Below are 23,384 nucleotides of genomic sequence, written 5' to 3'. Positions count from 1 at the left end.
CTACTCACGATTTATGCTTGTTCGAGTTCAGATGTTCACGGGGGTGTGTGTGTGTGTGTGTGTCTAGTCTCCTCTTAAAACCCCGGGGTATTTTTTGTATATATCCTGTAGCACTGTTGAGAATTCAACATTCCGAGATTCAGCCCTTACTCACATGAGTAGCCCTACTGAAGTAAAGCGGCTTCTCTTGTGCGTATAACTGAAAGATCAGGCCTTTGACACAGGCAAGTCCCCTCGCGAAGAGAAGCAAAGAGAATGCCTGTTGCTATTATAGGTATGTCTGCAGTGCAGCTGGAAGTGAGCCTTCCAGCCCAGGGAGACGGACACGGGCGAGCTCCACTCAAACTAGTGCACTAAAAATAACAGGGCTTGTATTCAGGTGGATAGCTGGTGGCACAAAATCCAGGTTGCTATTTTGGGTGCTCTAGCTTCTCTGGAGCTAGCTCATCCGTCTACCACGGGCTGAGAGGCTCAGGTCAGCTGCAGTGTAGATGTACCCTAGGGGCCCAGTCTTGCAGTCCTCATGATGATAGACTTCCAGCTGAAGTCCATGAGAGTTTTGCCTGAGTAAAGACAGCCAAAGCAACCATCTACATGCACGTGTTCTCGCCACATCTCCTTCTTTCCAAAGTTTAAATGCAAGGAAACATTTAAGCACAATTTAACATAGGCCAAAATAGCAGGAAAAGAATTGCCGAGATGGCAAGATAACACATGCGATAAGAATACAGCATTGGTAACTGTGTTGTTAGAGTGAAGGTATACGTCAAAGTCAAGATTTTCAGAAGTGATTAATGACTTTGGGTGCTCACCTTGAGACACCTTAAAGGAGTCTGATTTTCAGAAATTGCTGAGTACTCACCCTCTGAACATCAAGCCCCTCAGATGGACTCCCAACGTCACTCATCACTTTTGGATTCTTGGCAAAAGTTCATCAATTTTAAATACGAGATTTGGAAGATCCTAGCAGATTTAAGTAGATGAAGCCTGCCACGAGCTATTTCCCTACAGTCTCAGTCATTGCACTAACCAGATTAATAGTAAAAGGCAGTTTGAAGTGCTCATAGAGAAAAGCTAATTCTGACTGCATCATATATATAATTAAAAAATTGATGTGGATTTCCAAAACAGCAAATGCATTATTAACAACAGAGACTATCTGGCTTTAACTGTTTATAATTTATGGAATGCATTTTCCAGTAAGTCCCATACTTCAATGTCTTTTTTAAATGGACTGCTTTCTGCAGAGTGTGTCATATCTCATCTGTGGGATGAGAACAAAAGAGCAACGCTAAGCTATTTGTGTGCTGGATTCAGCAGTGGTATTTTTCCCCTTCCTCGTACATTTTCATAGTATTACTGATAATTCCATTTGCATTTAAGCAACGCTCCCCAGAAGTTTCTGAAATCACTGAAATTTCTGATATGGGAATACCTTGGCTTTTATGGTAATGAATGCACTTGAGGGCACAGTCCTGCTTCTACAGAAATCCGTGTGAGTTTGCCCATTGACCTCAATGGGAGCAGGATTTTCCCCAGAGCCTCCAGTGCATCTGTTAGTAGCTCATATCCTAGTTTCAGATAAAATACTCTGCCATCTGCATCTTAAGAACAATGGGTTAGACCCTCAGTGGAGAGACTCACAAAACGATACATTTAACTAGCACGGGGAGCAACAGACCACTTTTGATGGCACCTGAATAATTGCAAAATAGTACAATGAGCAGCTTGCTGAGTGTGCACACCACTGCCCTCTACTGGATGGAATTACAATTGCTGAGAATGATGTCAGAGGCCCTGCGTGACTCACAGGTAATGGAGATTCTCCTTTACCTCTAATAGTAGGGGCCTGTGCTTCCAGAGCAGGAAGATCTGAGTTTTCATGTTGTTGCCATGAAGTACCTCATGTCTATGGTGCGCAGCACGGTGACAGTCTGCAGTCCTGATCCTGCCTCTGAACACCGTCCAGGCACATCCCTGCAAAGCCCCATTGACTCCAGGGGCCTGCCCGCTCCTGTTCACTGCAAGAGTAAGGTCTAAATTTCTGGAGGAGTGCGGAGATGTTACAATGTTGCTATTAAAATTTGCGTGTGAGAGTAATCAATGCACAATGGCAGGAGAGTGAAAGATTGCGGTGCAGTGTATGACGTCTTGCCTCAGTTCTGTTGCTAACTGTCAAGCAGGAGAAATAAAGCACTGTGATTTATACTCAGAGTAATCTTCACAGTGGTGTGAAATATGATCATTTGAATTGGAAAGAACAATGATGGCTGTTCACATTTTTGATAGGCAATGGTTTTGAACTCTGTGATGAATTACACTGTCTGGTTCAGCCATCTTGGCTTGGGGATGTCATTTCGCTTTTGTTATAAGAAAAAAAGAAAAAAGAAAAACATATCTGCAGATCCCGCGGGTCTGATGTTAGGGAGTTACCATGTTGCAGATGGTCAAGCGTTCTACTTTGTTTTGGCCTTCTGTTTCCTTCTTGGAAAGGCGCTTCGAATGGTACGTGCAGATTTCTGACAAAGGTTGGTGCTGTTTATCCTGTTCTTTCTTTTATCTGTTTTAATTGGAACACCAACAAAGATGCTGAATTATACCAGGAATTTAAGCTTTGCTGCGTTTTGAGCTAAAATATGGGTGAAACCCATAAATATGTCTAAATTTCAGACATGCGATTTTATCTGTTGAAAGCTGGACAGCATTTTATTTATTTCAGATAACACAGATTCTGAGACGCGCATTCACATGGAGTAGCACCTTACCGCCTCTTGTAGACCCAGTGAATTCAGTGGGAGTATTTGTCGAGTAAGTGCTACTCAGCATGAGTAAAGCTATTGGAATCTAGCCCACAACAAGGAGGACAAATCCTGCCAGGAGCTGTGTTGTCATAAATTTACTCAGAGCAGTTCAGATCTAACTTCACATTTCTCGTCTGGAGTGCCGAGGTAGAACACTGGGGTTCAACACCTACCCGAGATTACGCTCGAGTCATGATTCAAGTAGAAGGGGAACAGACATCTAAAAAATCCAAGTGACAAAGGAACTGAGTAGAATTGTTCAGGCAACATCAGAATATACAATAGATGAACAAAAGAAGAAAGAGAAGTAACTAGTGTAAATAGCTAAACTCTGCGAATATGGTTAAAAGTGGTGGGTCAAATTCATGTCTGACACACACAAATGTAACTCCCCTGACTTTGATGAGGTCAGTTGGTGCCGTCATCAATGGCTTTGCCTTCGCGTTCAGTGGCAAAAATGATTTAGGGCAAAATCACTCGCAGAAGGGCAAATCCTGCTTCCATCTCCCACCTCAGCAGGCCCAACATTCAGGAGAAACAATGTGCTTCTCTGCTGCAGGAGAGGGCAGCGTATAGGGGGGCAGCAGGTTCATAGTCCTCATATAGAGAGTTCAGAAGCAAGGGCTGAGGAGTGGTGGGGTTAATATGGTCTCAAGCTGGCCCTGATTTTGCTCCCATTTAAGTCAATGATACCGTACTTTTGCCATTAACTTCAATGGGAGCAGAAGCAGGACCTTAGTCCCTACAATTTCCTTTCCTTCTAATTTTGCTGGAGTTGAGTTCCAGCTAGTTATTCAAATGTCTTTTGGGATGCAGGTGCAATAGTGTTTATTTTTATTAGTATGCCAGATGCCATTTTTAGCTCTTTGGTCTTTGGGATGAATGAATACCAGTGCAGACATTAAGCCATATGAAACGGGTGTATTTAACCTCACCATTTATTTTTACTTCCCTGTATCCAAATAATCAGGATGTGGTTATCTGCAAGGTGATAGATGGCGACTTTTTATTTCAGTGCACAGCCAAGTACAAAAATACACATTATAAAGCACCACAACGGGGTGGGGGGAAGAAACCCGGGCCAGATCCTCAACTGCTGTAAATTGGTGTAGCTCTGTTAGTTTCTGGATCACTGCTCAAAATGGATGGACACTTCAGTCTCACCTTATTCATTCCTTTGTCTCTCTCCTTTGACTCCTCTGGAGTTAGTCCGGTTTATATCAGCCATTTCCTAAACCTTATGGACAAAAGAAAAGGGTATGAAACCAGATAACAGAAGCACATGTAAAACTAATTAAAATAACACCATTTTTATACCTTCCTCTACAGAGTCCAGTACTAGCAAATATCAGTACAAGGGTAATAGGCAAGATGGCTTGTTGTTCTGATCACTTAAGGAAAAGCCCATGTGAGAAGCAGAGAAACAAAGACACATGGTATAGCTTGACTTTCAAAATAAGATTCCAAGCACTTTGCTTCATCTCTCTTGTAGTGTGGGAAACAAGAGCAAAGTCAAACATTTCTGCTGGGTATAGTCTGCCCGATCTCATGAGAGATCTGCGAAAATGAGGATAAAACAACTCTCGTACATCATCAGAATATATTTACACAGCCTTTCTATTTCTGCCGGCTCCAGCAGGAGAGTCAACAGAGAGCAGCAGAGTGAGGGTTGAATTATGCTTTCTGGGGCTGGGCATGGAAACAGATTAACAAACAGATTAGCAGATGTCTTCTGGGGCTGGAGGCCCCAACCCAACTCCCATGAAAATCAAGGGCAAGATTCCCAGCCAGGTCGGTGTGAGCTGGGTTGGCTCCTGAGCATCAAGGAAGGCAGGATAAGCGACTAAGCTATGTATGAGCCAGGGGCTCTTCCTGGCTTTGCTGAGTGACCCCGGGCAAGTCATTTCCCCTCCGTGTGTCTGGTCTGTTTGGGGCTGGCTCATCCTTGACTTCCATCACCACTTGTAACCGGTCCCTGCTGCCCTTGTCGCGTGCCCTTCCTCCTCGGTGTGTGTCGGGGTGGAGTGATTCAATAGGTTGTTCTGCTTTGCAGATGCTGCAGGTTCGGTTTGGGGTGGTGCACTTTGTCCTGGCGCTTACTCTGCTGCAGGGGCCCGCCGGCACTGCTGTCCTGGCTGAGGCAGCTCCGCAGGTAAGAGGCTATTCCTGACACTCCGCAGGCACCTTCCTTTCCTAGGGAGCTCGGAGCCAGGGACAGCTGGAGAGGCAGGTTTCTCCTTGGGACGGGGGTGAGATGGGCTCTACGGGAGGTGTTAGACTCTGACTGGGCCATGTGCCGAGTGTAAGGGGTGCCCCAGGAGCAGAGGAGAGGGTGACGTGTGAACCGGAGTCACCATGTCTCCCCTGCCACTCGCTCGCTCCGGGTACTTCATCCCGCCCCATGGAGTAACTTCCCCCCTCCCCTCTGTGCACCAGCTATTCTGGCCAGGGATTTGGGGAGGAGGATGCAAAGCTGGCACCCTCTCTGCCCCATCCGTGACCCCTTGTTCGCCGTGGGGAGGATCGGATGCTGTCCTCCTTGACTCCCAATCTGAGCTGGGGAACAAGGGTGGGTCCTGAATCCCCCATGCAGCTGAGTTAGGGCTATGAAAGCCTAGCTCCAACCCCACTCCCATGAAAATCGATGGAAAGATTCCCGTCCAGTCCAATGGGAGTTGGCTCAGCTCTGAAACGTCAAGGGAGGCAACGCGGCTGGGAGTCAAGAGACCCGTGTTGTTTGCTGGGACCTCTTGGTGTTGTACAAACATGGAACAAAACAACTGTCCCTGCCCCAAAGGTGTTATCTGTGTGGGCCCTTCGCCCGACAACAGGGGAGGGAAAACACGGTGAAAAAACAGGAACCGGTGACTATAAAAACCACTGACATCAACAGGGGGACACCTTTATTATTAGAATTACAGTAGTGTCTAGAGGCCCCAGAGCCCTATTGCGTTAGGCCCAGTACAGGCACATAGTGTGAACCAGTCCCTGGACCACTAGCTCCCTTTCCTCGCCCACCCCCCTCCAACAGACCATGGCTAACGTGCGCTTCCAGAGACACAGCAGAGGCCCTGGAGGCCGCAATGTTCCCTCCGCACCGTTAAGGTAACATTTGGGAGACGTTACCCAACCCACACCTGAGTGAAGGATGTAGCACCTACCAGGCCAGAAACCCAGCATTCCCTTTCCACAATACTTGAGACTCTGAGAAGAGAAAATCAGTCAGAGGAAATACGTACAATGAGGTGGCCCTCACCAAGGGGTTGACTGTGCTGAAGCTTGTCATGCTATGTCCTGTGAGTAACTGTAATGCCAGGGGGAAGTGTTCCTACTGTAGAATGCCCCAAGTTCCCTTCTAAGATCACCCGCTCAATCTATACGGATCATGTTTCCCTCCAGTGAATGATAGCCAGCTGCAGTACAGGGTACATTAGATATTTAACAGTGCATGCAAATGTAATGGAACCGTTTGGAGTAGGACAAAAACATACAGTGCCTGACTGAAATAGCAGTGTAAATGTAGGTGAGCAGAATGCATTTGCCCTGTCTCTCTGGCCTTGATTACTGTTGTATCTCAATGCGCAGCTAATGAAAGTGTATGATATTGGAGGAAGATGGTAATCTGTTCGTCAAGAGACAAACAGGTGAAATTCATCAGACAAAAGTTGTGATGATTTACCAAGCTCCATGGAGACTGAGTAGAGTAAACAGGCAAATACTTTGCTCAAATGATGGATTCCCTGACACCTTTCCTGGAGCCCAAGGATTGCATCACACTGTTCTTTAGCAGGTGCAACCTGTGCAGGCCAAAGAGCCACATATCATCCTGTTTATTTATTTGAGTGGACTTCAGCTGGGATCAAGAAGGAGCATCGGATGGAGACCTATAGTCTTGCCATGCTTCACCTGCCCATTAAAGCTGTGGGATTCTGTGGGCCAAACTGTAAAACATGAATGGGGCACATATGACCCAGAGGCCACACTTTGGGCACTCTTTAGTAGAGGAATTAAAATACACTAGGGCTGGTAGGAAAATGTTTTTATTTTCCACAGAAAACATCAACTTTTTGGTTCAGAAATCAAAAACTGAAAAAATGAGAGCCAAAACCCAACAGATGTTGATTCAGACATGGCACCACAGTGCCTCAGGGGAATTGTAGTTTGAGTGCCTCTTGCTCTCAGTCTCTTCTGTGGGCTGGACTCCCTGGCCGGACTACATTTCCCATGATGCACCATGATCTGCCCTGTTGCTGTGCCACTGTAATGCATCATAGGAGGTGCAGTCCAGCCGGAAGACCTGCACAGAGGAGAATACGCTCATGAGACACCCAAACAACTCCCATCAGGCTCTGAAACAGCATTTCTGAATCAATATGTTCTGTTTTGGAGTATTTCCTTTCTTTGACAAAGTCAAATTTCTCTGCAGAAAGCTGACCCTTTGATAACAAAATTTGTTGACTCAAAAAACCAATTTTGATGGAAAAATTGCAACCAGCCCTAAAAGCCATCAGGAGTTTATAATTTTGAACAGGTCTCAGCTTCTAAGGATTTTGCCTTAATATCTGGCAAGATCTTCTGTTAACGTGGGTTGTATATGAAGGGTTTTAAATGGTCAAAGCTTTCAAGTTTCCTTGAAAGTTTTTTAATCTTCCTTAAAGTCTCATCAGACTAGCGTTCACATGTGCAACAGAGTTTCCGAAATACCTGAAATGAACTACTCTTAAACCCTCAAACAACCTAATAAACACATCCTACCTGTGATCTATGTGGAGTGCATACGGTTCACGTAGCTCTACATGTAGATGGACTTGTAGATCTTCCCTGATGGCTTGTTAAGATCAAGGGAAGCCCATTTGTTCCGGATTACACACTTTACAAATATTGCAGTATAATGCAGCGATTCAGAAGCATCCTGTCTATCCTTAGCAGTGGGATCCATTTCCTCATTCCATCCATGACCATCCAACCGAATGAGATGTTTATAAACTCCATTTCTTTAATGATTTCTGACTGGCTCCCTGAATGCACACAGCAGAAGCACAAAAGGAAGGAGGTTAAAATCTGCATTTTTTCAAATATAGGGCCTGGGTGTGGATATTCTTATAGTAACTCCAGAAGAAATTCTTGTACTATCTTACCTTTATATCTGAATCTGAATCATTCCTGGGATATCAGACCATGATATCCCAGGCACCATGAACAAGACTGCACTCTTTCACGAGGACAAGTTGTTGGCCTATCACTCAATCCCCAACCTAGGGGACCAGTGGCAGCTTTTCTTCTGGTCCCTATCCTTTGACCTGTATGGCTTGGGTGGCCCTACCAGGAGTTGAAGTTCCCACGAGCATAGCTGTCAGCCTTCCCACCGTGTCAAGGTACTGTCCTCTGAGAAGGAGACATATATTGCCTTTGAAATGCTGCCTCCCATGGAATTGAGCATATTCACACAACTGAATAAAACCAATGCCTAGATCAGAAACTGAAGAAGAAGACTGTATCCAACTGAAAGGGATTGGGGAATTTGAAGTAGGCAGAGAATAATCACCTATATTATCGCTGAGCAAGGCCACTGAGGCTAACATCCTTAATCTGCTGAAACGTGCCATGGACTCTTTTTGACCAAAAGTGGTCAGGGCATCAGCTTTACATCTGCTTTTAAAAAGACTAACCATGGAGCCATATTTTTTGCCTCTTACAAAGCAGAGCAAATTGTTTCATTGTCTGTTTTTATGTTTTTGGTATTGACAGAGGCCAGTCAGTATTTGTCACCTACCCAATATGCATAAATCTAGTCTAGTAAGGGTGTTAACCTCAACGTCGTAAGAACATAAGAACAACCATATTGGGTCAGACAAATGGTCCATCCAGCCCAGAATCTTGTCTTCCGACAGTCCCACTGCCAGGTGTTTCAAAGGGAATGAACAGAACAGGGCAATCATCAAGTGTCCTAAATGAAGTTCAAAAAACATCTTGCCTATCCAACTTCCCTGTAAGTTTCAAGAGCATATGCTGTTCTTTATTTCCTGTCCTAAACTTGCATAAGGCTGCCATGCCTTGTCCTACCTCGGAATTGGTAGCACTTCAGTGCTGGGTGAAATGATTTTGATGTATTGTTTGCATAACAGTTTGCCAGACTTGTAAAGTCATTTGGGATGGAAAATACCATATAGGTATTTATTACAGCTGGTCATAAAACAAAAGTCACTATCCTGAAAATGTCACATTTTTAAGCTGTTTTCATTTCAAAGAGTTTGAAAATAAATATTTAATCCCCCCGCCAAATTCATAGAATTATTTAATTGAAATTCAAAAAAATATTGAATACATTATTGAAAATGTTATTGAAATGATTACAGAAAGTTTTTGTTTACCAAAAACCCAGGTTTCAGTAAATAAAAAATGTTGATAACCATTTTGAATAACATTTCAGATAAAATTTTCAATTAAAAAGTCATGCAAGCTTTTGTGAAAAATGAAGAATTTCAACAATGTCAACAACCAGACATTAAAAAAATTCATCTTGCAAAAATGAGCAGTTTTCACTGAAAAAGGAGGGATAGCTCAGTGGTTTGAGCATTGGCCTGCTAAACCCAGGGTTGTGAGTTCAATCCTTGAGGGGGCCATTTAGGGATCTGGGGCAAAAATTGGGGATTGGTCCTGCTTTGAGCAGGGGCTTGGACTAGATGACCTCCTGAGGTCTCTTCCAACCCTGATATTCTATGATTCTATGAAATTTGCTCCAGGTTTAGTCTTTGTCAGTTCTAATGTATTTACAGGCTGTACCGCTCACTGTACTGATTGAAATTCTTTTCCTGAAACAGAAACATCAAGCAAACCCATCCCCTCTTCCTTTGCAGCCCTTTGACTCTTCCATAGTATTAGGCATGGAAGCACATTCCACATCCAGCGAAGAGAAGTCAGCCACGGACCTGGCAGCTAAGCTGCTGCTTCTTGATGAGCTAGTATCTCTTGAAAATGACGTGATTGAGACCAAGAAGAAAAGAAGTTTCCCAGGGTTTGGGTCTCCCCTCGACAGGCTTTCTGCGAGTTCGGTAGATCTGAAAGGCAAGCAGAGGTAAGCTGAGAGATCGGATGGTACAGTGATGCGCGCTATAAAGAACGTTGATAGATACACTTTCCAAATGCAAGCTACTCATTTTCATTAGCTCACTAGTTCTGTGGTCGGCTGTGGGTAATTCATTTGTCAGCATATTGAAGTCACTGCAGACTACTCATCTTCTCAATGTTGCTGCAAGATTTATAGCTCTTCAGCTATGATAAGTAATGCACTCTGCAGCTGATTTATCCTTGCAACCTGAATCAACCTACAAGAGACATCTGGGTAAACTTATTCCTCCAGCGCACCCTTTCCCATTCATGTTCATGGCCCTTCAGTTTAAAAGGCTATTTAGGCAGTAAAACTGTTCAAGGAATATATACTGTCTGGGGTTTAAAAGTGAAGGGGGGGAGGTTAAATATTTCCAAGAACAGATGGCTGGTGAGAGGGCATCTTACACAGCAAATCTTGACCGACACTGTAGTGTGCGTAAAAGTCATGGACAGTACATGATAGGAAGGGCATCTTGAGTAAGGCCTTCAGGATCCTGGTCTATTGGTTTCACTGAGATTGGGTCCTGAGCAAAATATGCCTATCCTACAATGCACCTGTTAATATTCAGGCCTGATACCTTGACTGTTCACCTTAGAGGAGATGGGGTTTTATGTTGGAAAGAGCCAATGAGATGCAAATTAAGATGGCAAAGGAGATGCGTGTGGCTGCAGGGCAAGACTTGCAGGGTGTCTGCTGCTCATTGTAACAGAAAGCATTCGCTGAGATCTCTCTCTTTCCCCTCCCCTGCTATTTGCTGCTGGTGACCATCTTCCCTCACCTTTCAGCCCCAGTCCAGCAAAGCACTGAGTGACGTGCTTAAAGTTAGGCACTCGCTTTACGTGATTTGCTGGAGAAGGGCCTTTGTATGGATGGGTAAACAAAGTTCTGATCAAATAAAACCTGATCCAAGCCTTCACCCAAAACTCACCACAGACCTGGAACCAGAATTTTTACTGAGGCCTGTAGAAGTTTGGCTGACTGTGTTTAATTTGAAAGTGAAAAATATTCACTGGAGCCAGCCAACGTTTTCCAAAATTGTTTTTTTCAAAGATATTTTTGCAATTAACCAGCTTTAATACTCGCTCTGCACTTCCAGGCTCTGGCCAGTAGGGGGTAAATGATTAAAACCTCAGGCAGGGGTTTTTGCCCTTATAGCTCACTATGAACTCAAAATGGGCCCATTTCTGAGAAAACCAATCACTGCAGTAAGTGCGTGGGGTTTTTAAGCAAAATTTGGCTGTTTTGGGGAGCAAAAATGAGCCCTTTTTTCAAAAGAAAAGTCTTTCCACAAACCCGTGGAAATTCATATTTTAGATGTAAAAATTAAGATTTGATTGAAATTACAGAGAGAGCAAAACACCTGAGGAAGGGGAGGAGGAAGTTTGGGAAATGGGCCAATATTTCTCGTGACATTTCTCAAATCAAAAACAATTTCATCCAGGTCTAGCTGAACTCAGAAGTGCCAGAGTGTCACCAAATATCGCCTTTCATGAGATTTCCAGCCCCGGGTTCACCCGTGAGTGTTATTGCTTGGAGGAGCAGACAAGCTTTTCGCTCCTGGAGGAACCAAATGTTGAAGCCATTTGAGGTTCTCTGATCGCTACATTTTACACTGCTACTGTTCTCACCAGCATCCTGGGGTCACTCTATACAATCACCACACTAGCGTATAGACCAAGGGAATGCTGTTCGGTCATATGGACCAAATCAGAAATGTTTCTCAGCCTGTATACTAGGGCAAGTGTAAGCCAATGACAGAGTCTCTGCCTTCTCTAGTGGAGGGTCCACATGAGATGACAGCCTGCTACTGTTACACCTTTAGCTCCAGGAGGTTTAGAGATCCTGAATATAATGGCTTGAAAAGCTCTCAGATGATGAAAAAGACTTTACACCCTGTATTAATACAGTGCTGTGATATACGCTCACATAAAAGAAACTTACCGCAGAGACTGGGGGAAAGCCTAGCCCCACAGAAGTCAATGGCAAAGTGGCCGTTCACTTCATCCCGGATTTCACCTACTCTTAACATTAAGAAGCTTTGGAAAGCATAGACAAAAGCAAGAGAAGACAAGCTTTCAGATGAGATTCGAAGCGAAGGAGACCCCAGTGAGCGTCACAGAGGCATAAATAATGTTCTAAACAAAATTCCTTTTGATTTTCCTGCCCAAGGCCAAGCCCTGTTTGGTCGGCAGGCGAAGATGCACAGAAGCTCAGCAGAGAGAAGCTCTGCAGGGTGGGCTGAAAGTCCCTGTCATTGCTGCAGATGGCCACAGGAGGGATCAGCTCAGCTGTAAAACCTCTTAGCTTTGATCCAGTGCTTTCGATGGGAAACATCAGGCCCAAATTAAAGAATTCTGGGGCCCTGACCGCTATGGAAATGGAGGGGCTCTCCAGATTTCTTAAATTGTTACTGCCCCTTATGTACCCAGCCCCACACAGACCCCTAAATGCCCCCTCACTTCATATCTACCCCAACAACCCTCCACCAGCCCCCACTGATCCCCCACATACATCCCAGCAGCCCTGACTTACATCCCGTTGACTGCAGGCCCCAACACTGCTGCCCCACCAGCCACAGCCCCTAGCATCCCCCACTCACCGCCAACATCCCCCAACCCCACTGCCCCGCCAGCACTCGCCCCATAGCCCTCACCCACTGCCCCCAGGACCTTCCTGGCCACTCACCGGCACATCCCCACAACTCAGCACTCCACTCCAGGTGACAGTGGCTCCTCCTTATCCCGGCCACCCAGGTCTGCGTGCTCCCATCGCCCGGCCTTAAGCTGGCAGGCTTGGCCTGGCTGCTCCTCCATCATGATGAAGGGGCAGCTGGGCCAAGTCTGAGTGAGTGCCATTGTGATCTGGCACACAGCGTCATAGCTCTGCTCGATTTGGGGGGTTTTCTGGTGTCTGGGGACTCCTCTGAGATGGGTCCCTCTGCAAGTGCTCTGAGTGCACCTTGGTTAGTCCAGGCCTGGGACCCGTGTGACAGGGTTTTTTTTAAGTTCTAGTTTTACAGTGAATTTAGGCATGGAAGCACAATGCTGAAAGGCACCAGACTGACAGCTCTGAAAAATTAAGTCCTCCTTATATCCAACCAAACACAGACAGAGAGCAGAACTGCACGCTGCCCTGATGCCTCTGATTCCCCCGCAGTGGTGCGTCATCATTAGGAAAAAAGGTATCTTCTTCACACAAGTTAGGTAACATGAGGTAAAAACCCTGGTGAAGACCAGGGCAATTGGCACATTTCACACATTTTAGCAGGATGAGTTAAAGACCTTGGGGGATCCTATGGTTTACCTGAATCCACTAACTCTTGTGAAAACTCCAGACTGCTTGATCTTCACTAGGATTTTACACTGTTAGCTAACTTGAGTTAAGAACATGCCTTGTTTCCTAGTGAAGACAAGGCCTAAGAGAGTGAAGAGAGTTCATTTTCCAGTCCTCCATCTCTTTGTAAAGTTTCTCCAAGGACAAAAGTTAGGATTATTCCCCAGGTGGGAATTCACTAGGTGTTTGCAGAAACACCAGGGTTTTTACTGCAAAGTGGCCGTGCTTTTATGGGTGAAATGCAAGTTCCTCCACTCTCAAAAACCATGCTCAGTTTTTCATGAAACATTGGAAGCAGGAATGGAAATATTCCTTCTTCCCTTGTTTCGTTTTTCCTGCACCCCTGGCCGTATTGGTCATGAATAAAGACGCAAGGGAAGGTTTAGCTAGGAATATCTCGCATTTTGGTTTTGTTCGTTTAAAACCAATGATTGAAACCTCATGCTCATGTTTGTGGCTATTGAGTTGTCTAAACGTCGCACTGCAAACAACCGTTTTAGAAAGGAGACTGGAAAACACCTGTTAGGTCTCCTCTATTTCATCCTTTCTACCTCTGCAGGATGCTTCCCCCGTGTACCTTTCCCCACAATGACGGAACGAGGAGTAATGGTCTCAAGTTGCAGTGGGGGAGGTTTAGGTTGGATATTAGGGAAAACTTTTTCACTAGGAGGGTGGTGAAGTGCTGGAATGGGTTACTTAGGGAGGTGGTGGAATCTCCTTTCTTAAGGTCAGGCTTGACAAAGCCCTGGCTGGGATGATTTAGTTGGGGTTGGTCCTGCTTTGAGCAGGGGGTTGGACTAGATGACCTCCTGAGGTCCTTTCCAACCCTGATATTCTATGATTCTATGATTCTATGATTTACAGACTCTAGTTCTAAATGTCCAAAACAATGGACCAGCCTCGCCACACACACTTCATTTCAGAGAGCGTCCCACAAGCTAACGTTTGAAAGCTAGTGAAATGACTACACAGAATGATTTTAAAAAACCAAGTCACAGCCAGGAAAGTCTTTGCCCCAGGACATCCTGGACGAGGGGAGAAGTGACCTTAGACCATTGCTGAACCACCCAGCTTCTGGGCTGCTGAAATGGCCTCTGGCATAAGTTAGAGCAGCCCCCGGGGCAGCCCAAATTATCATTGTGCCAAGCTCTATGGCTACTCCCCTCCTGCCCCTGGCATGCCCCCTATACATTAACCCAACTTCTTCTTAACTTCTTCTGCACCTGGGGAATTCACCTGTGGCCTGTCGAGGCACATGTCCTGCCCCATGTGCTGCCAGCGTGTTGTCCGGGGGGACAGGATCAGCCCCTTAGTGTTTATCACAAGAAAGTAAAACACAATGTACTTGGCAATACTCAGCACGTAGAGCCCTGCCCACGCAGGGGCTCAGCCCGGATCTGGGCCCCTGGAGCTTGGAGTCGGCCCTTGCCTAAGGCATCCTGCCCTCCTTGAGCCCTGGTTCTAGAGGAGTGGGGAGCTGAGTTTGAGTTAACCCTTTGTTCACCCTGGCACATAGACGTGGCTTGCAGTAAGGCTGATTTCCTGGGATTCACCCTCTATTTCCCATCCCACTCCTCTAAGTCACACCCCCGCCCTCTCCTCCCTATGGCCTCCCCCAATAATTCCTCTCTGGCCTTGATTTTCAGACCCTTTAGGGCCTTGGCTCTACCTACAGCTACCTTTCCTCATAACCCATAATCCGTCCCGCCCCATAACCTTTCTGGGCTTGGCCACCCCAGACGGCAGGGGACTTAGGCTCAGATCCTGCCCTTCATTCCTAACAAAGTAAGTTGGCGGCGGGGAGGAGGTGCTCTCAGAGCTAAGGCCACCCTGGAGTTAAACTTACCAAGCTACTGAGCTGAGCTGCTGCCCTTTGAGCTGAGGACGGAAGAACGAGTCTGAGGAGATTTCAAAGGGCCTGGAACTCTGTGGGTTTGAAACGTAACCGCGGATCCAGCCCTCTTTCCTCGAAAGGCCTCATGTTTTAGCAACACCGGCCCTGTCACATTCTCAGCCTCGCCACTGAGCCAAGGGGACGCTCCTGTGGATTCCCCGGGGCTGCCAAAGATGGTTGGAGCAACATGCGCCGCAGGCCAGCAAGTGCTGCTCCTGGCGAGCAGAGCTGGCGTGGGTGTGCAGCCAGCTGCCTGCCAGTGGGAGGAGAGGCCCCTCAGGGTCAGCTGGAAAAGCTGACCAAGTTGCAACTTGTGGCACCTTAGAGACTAACCAATTTATTTGAGCATGAGCTTTCGAAAGCTCATGCTCAAATAAATTGGTTAGTCTCTAAGGTGCCACAAGTACTCCTTTTCTTTTTGCGAATACAGACTAACACGGCTGTTCCTCTGAAACAAGTTGCAACTGTTCGCTGGAGGTGTGGGAGAGGCAAGAAGAAGGAAGGAAGGGAAAGTGAGTTCAGAGCAGACAGGAGGAAGCCGGGGCAGGGCTGGGAACTTGGAGACAAGGAAGCGAAATCTGTTTCGTTTTACAAGCTTGTTTCATGAGCGCCATAAAAAGAGGGGGATCAGTTCAGCATTGCCATGAGGCCCTCTGCGCCACCTAGGCTGGTGCAAAGGGGCCAGATGGGGGGCCTCCTTCCCCACAGAATAACCCCAGCATGTGCGTCTACTATAGCAGGTGCAGAGACAGCTCTCCAGCCCCTTTGCTGCAGCCACTGATGCAAGGGACACTGGGGCAGAGGAGGGAGGGGGCAGATCAGGAGTGGGAGGAGGAAGAGGAGAAGAAGGCATAATGGGAGTGTACTTACCCCTCATCGTGTAGGATGGAACCTGCCACACAACACCTGTTGCTTCTTTGGAACTAGGGGACGAGTCTATCCGTCTCAATATTTCCCTGCCGTTTGCAACATTTGGAGGAACTGTTCAGTTTTGCTGTGACACATTGGCAAGGTCAGATTTGCTGCAGTGACTCAGACTGAGGGTTCATGGTCTTTGGTGTTTTTGTCTCTGACAGTGGACAATGCTGAGTGCTTCAAAGGAAGGTATAAACCCCCACAAAATACCTGACTGTGCCCATTGTACTTTGGAGGAGGGCAGGATGACCACTTTATGGCCGGAAAAATAAGGTTTCCCAGCCCTTGTAACTTAATATTTTATATTTGCCTTAATAATATCCTGCAGCAATGAGTTCCATGGGTGAATTAAACTTTGCATAAATACTATTCCCGTTCATGTTTTAAAAAGCTTTTCCTTCTTCTTTGAATAGTAGATGAACAACTTCCAAATGGGGATAATGGACCAAATTCAGCCTTGCTGTAAACAGCTGCAACTGTCTGCTCCCTGCAGGGGTAGCTTTTCTTATAGAGGCTGCAGCTTATGAAATGCAAAATACCTTATTTTGAGTAATTGTCCAGAGCCTCCAGCTTTAACAACAGAGCTGCCCTGACCAAACCCCATTGCCAAGACTGGTGTGAAATGGAGGAAGCAAAGATGCAACCACTTTTTGGTTATTCCTGTGAAGTATCTATACCAGTTTTTGCCCTGTTTTTTTGTGCAGGAAGGTGGTGGAGTTGCCCAAGCGACGATTTGGAATTCCTCTGGACCGAATCGGAACGAACCGTCTTGCCAGCACCAGGGGTTAGCAGATGGTGCAAGTAAGTCAGGTTCACCAAAGCAATGTTCAGACGTCACGCAGGATCCAATGAGGCTCTCGGTTACAGACCTGCAAGCTCATGTTGATGTCAGTGGATTTGGAAGGTCAGATCTGTGGAAAGGTGACTTCATGTCATCATGACAGGGGACCTGGTAACAGTCTTCAAATACGTTAAGGTCTGTTATAAAGGGAACTGTGATGAATTGTTATCCATGTCCACTGGAGATAGGACAAGAAGTAATCGGTAGCAAGGGAGATGTAGGTTGGATATTAGGAAAAACTTTCTAACGCTAAGGGTAGTTAAGCTCTGGACTAGGTTTCAAAAGGAGGTTGTGGAATCCCCTCATTGGAAGTTTTTAAGAATAGGTTGAATAAACACCTGTCACGGGTGGTCTAGGTTTACTTGGTCATGCCTCAGTGCAGGGGGCTGGACTAGATCACTTCTTGAGGTCCCTTCCAGCCTGACATTTCTATAATTCTGTATAACATTGCTTTATCTCTGTGTATTTAGCTTTGATGCCTTAAGAAGTTAGGAATTTGCAACCCCCACAATAAATCCAATACACCTAACTTTGCTTGGTTTCAGAGTAGCAGCCGTGTTAGTCTGTCTTCGCAAAAAGAAAAGGAGTACTTGTGGCACCTTAGAGACTAACGAATTTATTTGAGCATGAGCTTTCGTGAGCTACAGCTCACTTCATCGGATGCATTCAGTGGAAAATACAGTGAGGAGATTTATATACACACAGAACATGAAAAAATGGGTGTTTATCATGCACACTGTAAGGAGAGTGATCACTTAAGATGAGCTCTTACCAGCAGGAGAGTGGGGGGTGGGGGAGAAAACCTTTTGTAGTGATAATCAAGGTGGACCATTTCCAGCAGTTAACAAGAACGTCTGAGGAACAGTGTGGGGGGGGAATAGTTTTACTTTGTGTAATGACCCATCCACTCCCAGTCTCTATTCAAGCCTAAGTTAATTGTATCCAATTTGCAAATTAATTCCAATTCAGCAGTCTCTCGTTGGAGTCTGTTTTTGAAGTTTTTTTGTTGAAGAATAGCCACATTTAGGTCAGAAATCGAGTGACCAGAGAGATTGAATTGTTCTCCAACTGCTTTATGAATGTTAAAATTCTTGACATCTGATTTGTGTCCATTGATTCTTTTACATAGATACTGTCCAGTTTGGCCAATGTACATGGCAGAGGGGCATTGCTGGCACATGATGGCATCTATCACATTGATAGATGTGCAGATGAACGAGCCTCTTTACAGTCTTTACATAAAAGAATCAATGGACACAAATCAGATGTCAAGAATTTTAACATTGATAAACCAGTCGGAGAACACTTCAATCTCTCTGGTCACTCGATTACAGACCTAAAAGTCGCAATATTACAACAAAAAGACTTCAAAAACAGACTCCAACGAGAGACTGCTGAATTGGAATTAATTTGCAAATTGGATACAATTAACTTAGGCTTGAATAGAGACTGGGAGTGGTTGAGTTATTACACAAAGTAAAACTATTTCCCCTTGTTTATTCAACACCCCCCCCCCCCCCCATTCCTCAGACGTTCTTGTTAACTGCTGGAAATGGCCTTGATTATCACTACAAAAGGTTTTCTCCCCCCCCCCCCCCCCGCCCGCTGGTAATAGCTCATCTTAAGTGATCACTCTCCTTACAGTGTGCATGATAAACACCCATTTTTTCATGTTCTGTGTGTATATAAATCTCCTCACTGTATTTTCCACTGAATGCATCCGATGAAGTGAGCTGGAGCTCACGAAAGCTTCTGCTCAAATGAATTGGTTAGTCTCTAAGGTGCCACAAGTCCTCCTTTTCTTTTTGTTAACTTTGCTTGTCTTTCATAGACCTTTTTAGAGTATCTTTGTCTGAGGCTTTGAGTTTCTGACTAGGACAATGTAACTTTCACTGCTTTTTTTTTTTTCCTGCAGGTGCATCTGCGCTGGATGATTGATGCTGTATTGGGAATGTCACAGAAATATGGAAGACGCTTCAGAGAGTGTCTTGTCATTGAGTAATGATTCAACATTTAAGGAATTGACCTACTGCAAAATCTATTTCACATTGCATTTTACAAACAATAACAGATTCAATCCATCAGATCAGAACATTCTCACAGCGACGTTTTGGTCTGACAATAAAAGGGAACAGAAAATGAGTGTATATAATTTCACTGCATAACCATTTTTTTTTAACTCATAAAAGTTTCTTATCCTCGTAAGGACTATTAGAATTTTTGAAGAAAAATAAAACTTTTAGAGATACCAACAGCACTCTATGGAAGGCAGAATTGCTTTGTAAATTTCACTCAAGAGGGTTGGTTATTCGTTTTACTGCTTAAGGGGACAAATCCAGCTTTTATTCAGTCCTTATTCAGGCAAAACTTTTACTGATGTCAGCAGGAGTTTACCTGAATAAAACCCACATAAATACCTTAGGATTTAGCCTGATACTTGTAGCAATCTTTCCCTTACCTCTGTTGTACCTATGTCATGAATCTTTTCATCTGACAGACTCTGAAACTTGGTGAGGCTGTTACTTCCTTTACACCTCTGAGCTGATTAGTTCCTTTCACTCCTTCTTGTGCATAACATGTGATGAACTGGCGGTGCCCTCCATGTAGAAGATGATACAGCCCCTGAGCCGTCTTCATAGAGCACCTGGCTTTAGCTCCCTGAAATGTTTAGGACAAGGAGATTTCACCCCCTCTTCCTTCTCTCACCCTGCAAAACATTACCGGAGCAGAGATGCGGCTCAGTCTCAGTGTTTGGATTTGCATCCTGATCTAATTTTTCCCGAAGCTGGAGGTGTTCAGTGCTGGAATTTGGGTCTAGCACAAAGAAAGGGGAGTCAGCTGGATAGCTCAGATCAGGTCCAAACTCCAAGGGTGATTTGTACCAATCTGTCGTCAGGAATAATCATATAGAGTCATCCAGGAAAGGAACTATGTCAGGAGGGGACCACAGGAGGCTGGGCCATACCTGGGTCTTTCTCTTAGGTGTGACTGAAGCAAGGCAGCAAGCAGCAATGTGCCACAAAACCCAGTTTTAGGCAGGTGGGCTGTGGCCTATGTGGAGTAGTGAATTAAGCATCCACCTTCTGATCTCATGTACTACGCAGAGGAGGGAGACTGGCCACTAGTAGAAAGTTGGCTGAGTAGGGAGGAATCCGACCAGCTCCCCAAGAGGGGCAATGATGTAAGAAACTAATGTTTAATGACAGTTCCTACCCTACCTCCCCCCCTCCCCGCCCCCCATGACTGGAACTGGAGCTGGTTGAAAACAAGGAATTTTCACAAAAATCTTTATTTTTGTCAACATTTCTCATTTAGAAAACTTCTCGATGTTACAAAGCTGTGGCCTAATAGGATTTCACAACTGTAGCCTGTCACAAATCTGTACTCCAAGGCACTTTGACCTTCACAGCTCCAGCGCTCTGCTGTCTGTTGTATCTGCCTTTGCATGGATTGTGGGATGGCATGCACCAATTTTCTCTGTCAGATAGGAAACGATGGGTTTGGCTGTTAGTTCTCTGCCTTTTTTTAAATATAAATGTAGCTATTAGCTTTTAACCACTAATGTTGTAGCATAGTCACAAACGATCACATCCTCAGACTGAAATCTGCAATGTTACAGAAAGAAAGCAGGGCTATGCCTGAGACGTGATGAGTCGCCTCATTCATTTACTCCCGTTTTTCTTGGGTCTGCTGAAGTTTGTGTTGAATTCTGCTTATTTCTTTAAACGTGCAGTCTGAGGGGGACTCTCTCCCGGTTACACACCTGGGGAGGCTCAGACTGGAGAGATCCAGAGTTAATGCATTATGTTGGGATGCTAAAACTATGTTACAATAAAATGTACTGTGTAACTATTGGCCAGCGTTAGCCCTTTTCTCTGTTCTAACCACAGATAAATGGTGCGGTCTACAGGCATGTACAGAAATATCTCCACTTTGGAGGAGAACATTGAACATGGGGAAGGAGTGTTCTTTGTTGGTAATAGCATGGAACTGGGAGTCAGGACTCCTGGGTTCTATTCCCAACTGCCACTGGATTGCATGTTTTACCGTGGCCAAATTACATAGCCTCTCTTTGTCTCAGTTCATCCACCAAGGCCTAACTTGAAAGGGTGCTCTGAGGCTTAAATTTGTTTGCAAAGCACTTTTTAAATCCATTGATGAAAAGTCCTACTTAAATAGTAAGCCTTAGGAGGCCCATGAAACATCTGTGTTAAAACTGAAGAGGAAAGAGTAAGACTGGGCACCATTGCTGTTCTCACAGACAAATCACGCTGGCCAAGGTCTTTGTCCATAGCATGGAAGTTAGCAAACACGAGGTGATGATACTGTGACATGTACTGTGTAGCAACTTTACCCGTTTTCCTCTGTTCACAAAACCATTCAGATGCCTTTGTGGGATGTCTGCTAATAAATCAACACAACTGAACAGAACATCTTGTGGAAATATGTTTAGAAATTCTTATGTGGGGTCCCTGAGTATCAGGATTCTCAGAGCAACAAATCAGCTCATATTATTGCCACGGACAAAGTGTGGTTATGGTGAGAAAAAATGGCTGTCCAAGTGGCGCCTGAGGGAGATAAAGTTTTCTTTTCTCCATGTTGCAGAGGAAAGGGCAAGAAACTTTACTTAGGGACTAACTTGCCCAAGGAGGCTGTTTCTACTTAACCCAAGGCTCTTGGTGGTTGGTTTATACTTTCCTACTCAGTCTCACTGTTCCTTGTGGTAAGATGCTGTCCTGGCAGCCTGCACGCAGCAGGGCATGGAGCTGCTCATTCGAGAGAGATAGGAAGGGGGACAAGCTGCCTCCTATATACCACAGCCTCAATCTGATGGCTAAGACACGTGTCAAGCCCCTCAGCCTCCCTAGTCAGCTGCCATGAAAGCTGGCGCCCAAGCCCCATAGCCTGCCCCATGGGAACTTGAGAGGTTGCCATTAAAAGTTCAGCAATGAACTCGATGCAAGAATCACTGGGAGAGGTTCTCCGGCATGTATGATGCAGGAAATCAGAGTAGATGATCCTAACGGGTCCTTCTGGCCTTAAAAATCTATAAATTTAGTAACATTTACCACACCACGGTATCTCATATTGATCACTGCCGCTACCTAAGTACAGGGAAATACACGGTACCTCAGATGCTGCCATGTGGGTAAACGCCAACCATGTAATAGTTACAACCATTTGATTCCCTTTGCAGACTCTCTATTCCTCATGCTGCTGTGGACACGGCCAGGCTGCAGAACCCATCTGGCATTTGCTATTCTGGCCGTTAGAAAACCTGGCTCGTCACTGGAGAACCTGCACTCAGTTGAGCTGAAAGCCAGTGAGAGGCAGAAATCTAGAACCCTGAACAGGTCCCCAAAGTATTGTGACTACACTACTGTTTTAAGAGAGCTATGGCTCTCAAGAATGGGCTTTGGTTATTCCTGTCTCCCTGGCTTTTGTGATAATAGAGAACAACAAATGAAGGCACGTTTACATAGAGATACTGAATATGTATCCATAACCAGAAGGAGAGGGGTAAGATTCAGGGCTCAAGTCCCAAAGAGTTAACTTTCGCAGCATAATGTACTTTGGGTGTGATCAAACTGAACTAATGTATGCAAACTGCTAATATATGCCAAGTACATTGACATTTGATGTGTGCCAGGTTCGGCATCATAACAAGACATGTAGTTCCCCTGTTCTTGAAGAGCCTCCAAGCTGTTGGTGTAAACATGCACCTTTTGCCAGAGCCCAGGCAGCTGGTGTAGGATAATAACTGATGCTTTGTGGGGAAGTGGTGTTTATGAAGAATGTGTACCAAGAAACCTGCAGTTAAATACTATGGCTAGACAGGCCTGGAGACACATGTCCAATTATAGCCCAAATCATTTCACTCATCCATACTGCAAAGCCAAATTCTGTTCTTATTTATCTTATTGGGAATCCAGTGTTAACTCTATTGGCTTCAGCAGAGTGATCCTGGATTTACACTTGGGAATATGGCCCAGGAGCTGGATGTATTTCATTTGCAAATAATTTAAAAAAATATTCTCCTCCTTGGTTAGTTGAACAAGTGCCACTTTCAGATGAATGCCTGCAGCAGCAGTATGATGTTTTTGTGAATTCTATGCGTGTGGGTATAGTTATGGGGCAGAGGGTGAAGCCAGGAATGGGTAGAGCCTGGGTGAAGTCCACCCATGTGAGTCACAACCCTCGGTAGGTTGGCACTCAAAGAGGTTGGACCAGTGGCTTAGCACTGCGGCTTCATCTCTGACACGGAAGTGCACTGATTCCCAAAACTGGTCAAAGGAAGCAGCTACTACTTTTGTCACTGTTGAATACCCGGCTAGATAAACCCTTGGTCTATTCCACTGTGGCCATTTCTGTGCGAAATTGAACACATGCATCGAGTATGCAAGCGCGAGTATGGAGGGAAGAACAGACCTGGACACCTGGGCCATGCTAATGCAGGAGAAAGAAAACATCAGGGGACTCTGTGAAATA

At 45.3% G+C, this 23,384-nt stretch overlaps 1 protein-coding gene across 13 annotated transcripts in view; it reads left to right on the top strand.

Annotated features, from left to right (window-relative positions):
* The window catches only part of OSTN (osteocrin), a 171,483-nt gene extending 150,734 nt beyond the window's left edge, over positions 1-20,749 (top strand). For 11 of the 13 annotated variants that reach the window (XM_075132035.1, XM_048864236.2, XM_075132033.1 and 8 more), the window contains 4 exons: positions 4,855-4,953; positions 9,623-9,876; positions 16,759-16,855; positions 18,811-20,749. In XM_075132035.1, coding sequence (XP_074988136.1) covers positions 4,855-4,953; positions 9,623-9,876; positions 16,759-16,843 — 438 coding nt within the window. In that variant the 3' untranslated portion in view covers positions 16,844-16,855; positions 18,811-20,749. The remainder of the gene's footprint in view (positions 1-4,854; positions 4,954-9,622; positions 9,877-16,758; positions 16,856-18,810) is intronic. The other 2 variants (XM_048864238.2, XM_048864241.2) reach the window with 1 other exon arrangement.
* Positions 20,750-23,384: the final 2,635 nt, after the last annotated feature.

Source organism: Caretta caretta, chromosome 9, assembly GCF_965140235.1.
Source record: "Caretta caretta isolate rCarCar2 chromosome 9, rCarCar1.hap1, whole genome shotgun sequence".
NCBI lineage: Eukaryota > Metazoa > Chordata > Testudines > Cheloniidae > Caretta > Caretta caretta.
This window is presented reverse-complemented; position numbering and strand designations above follow the sequence as displayed.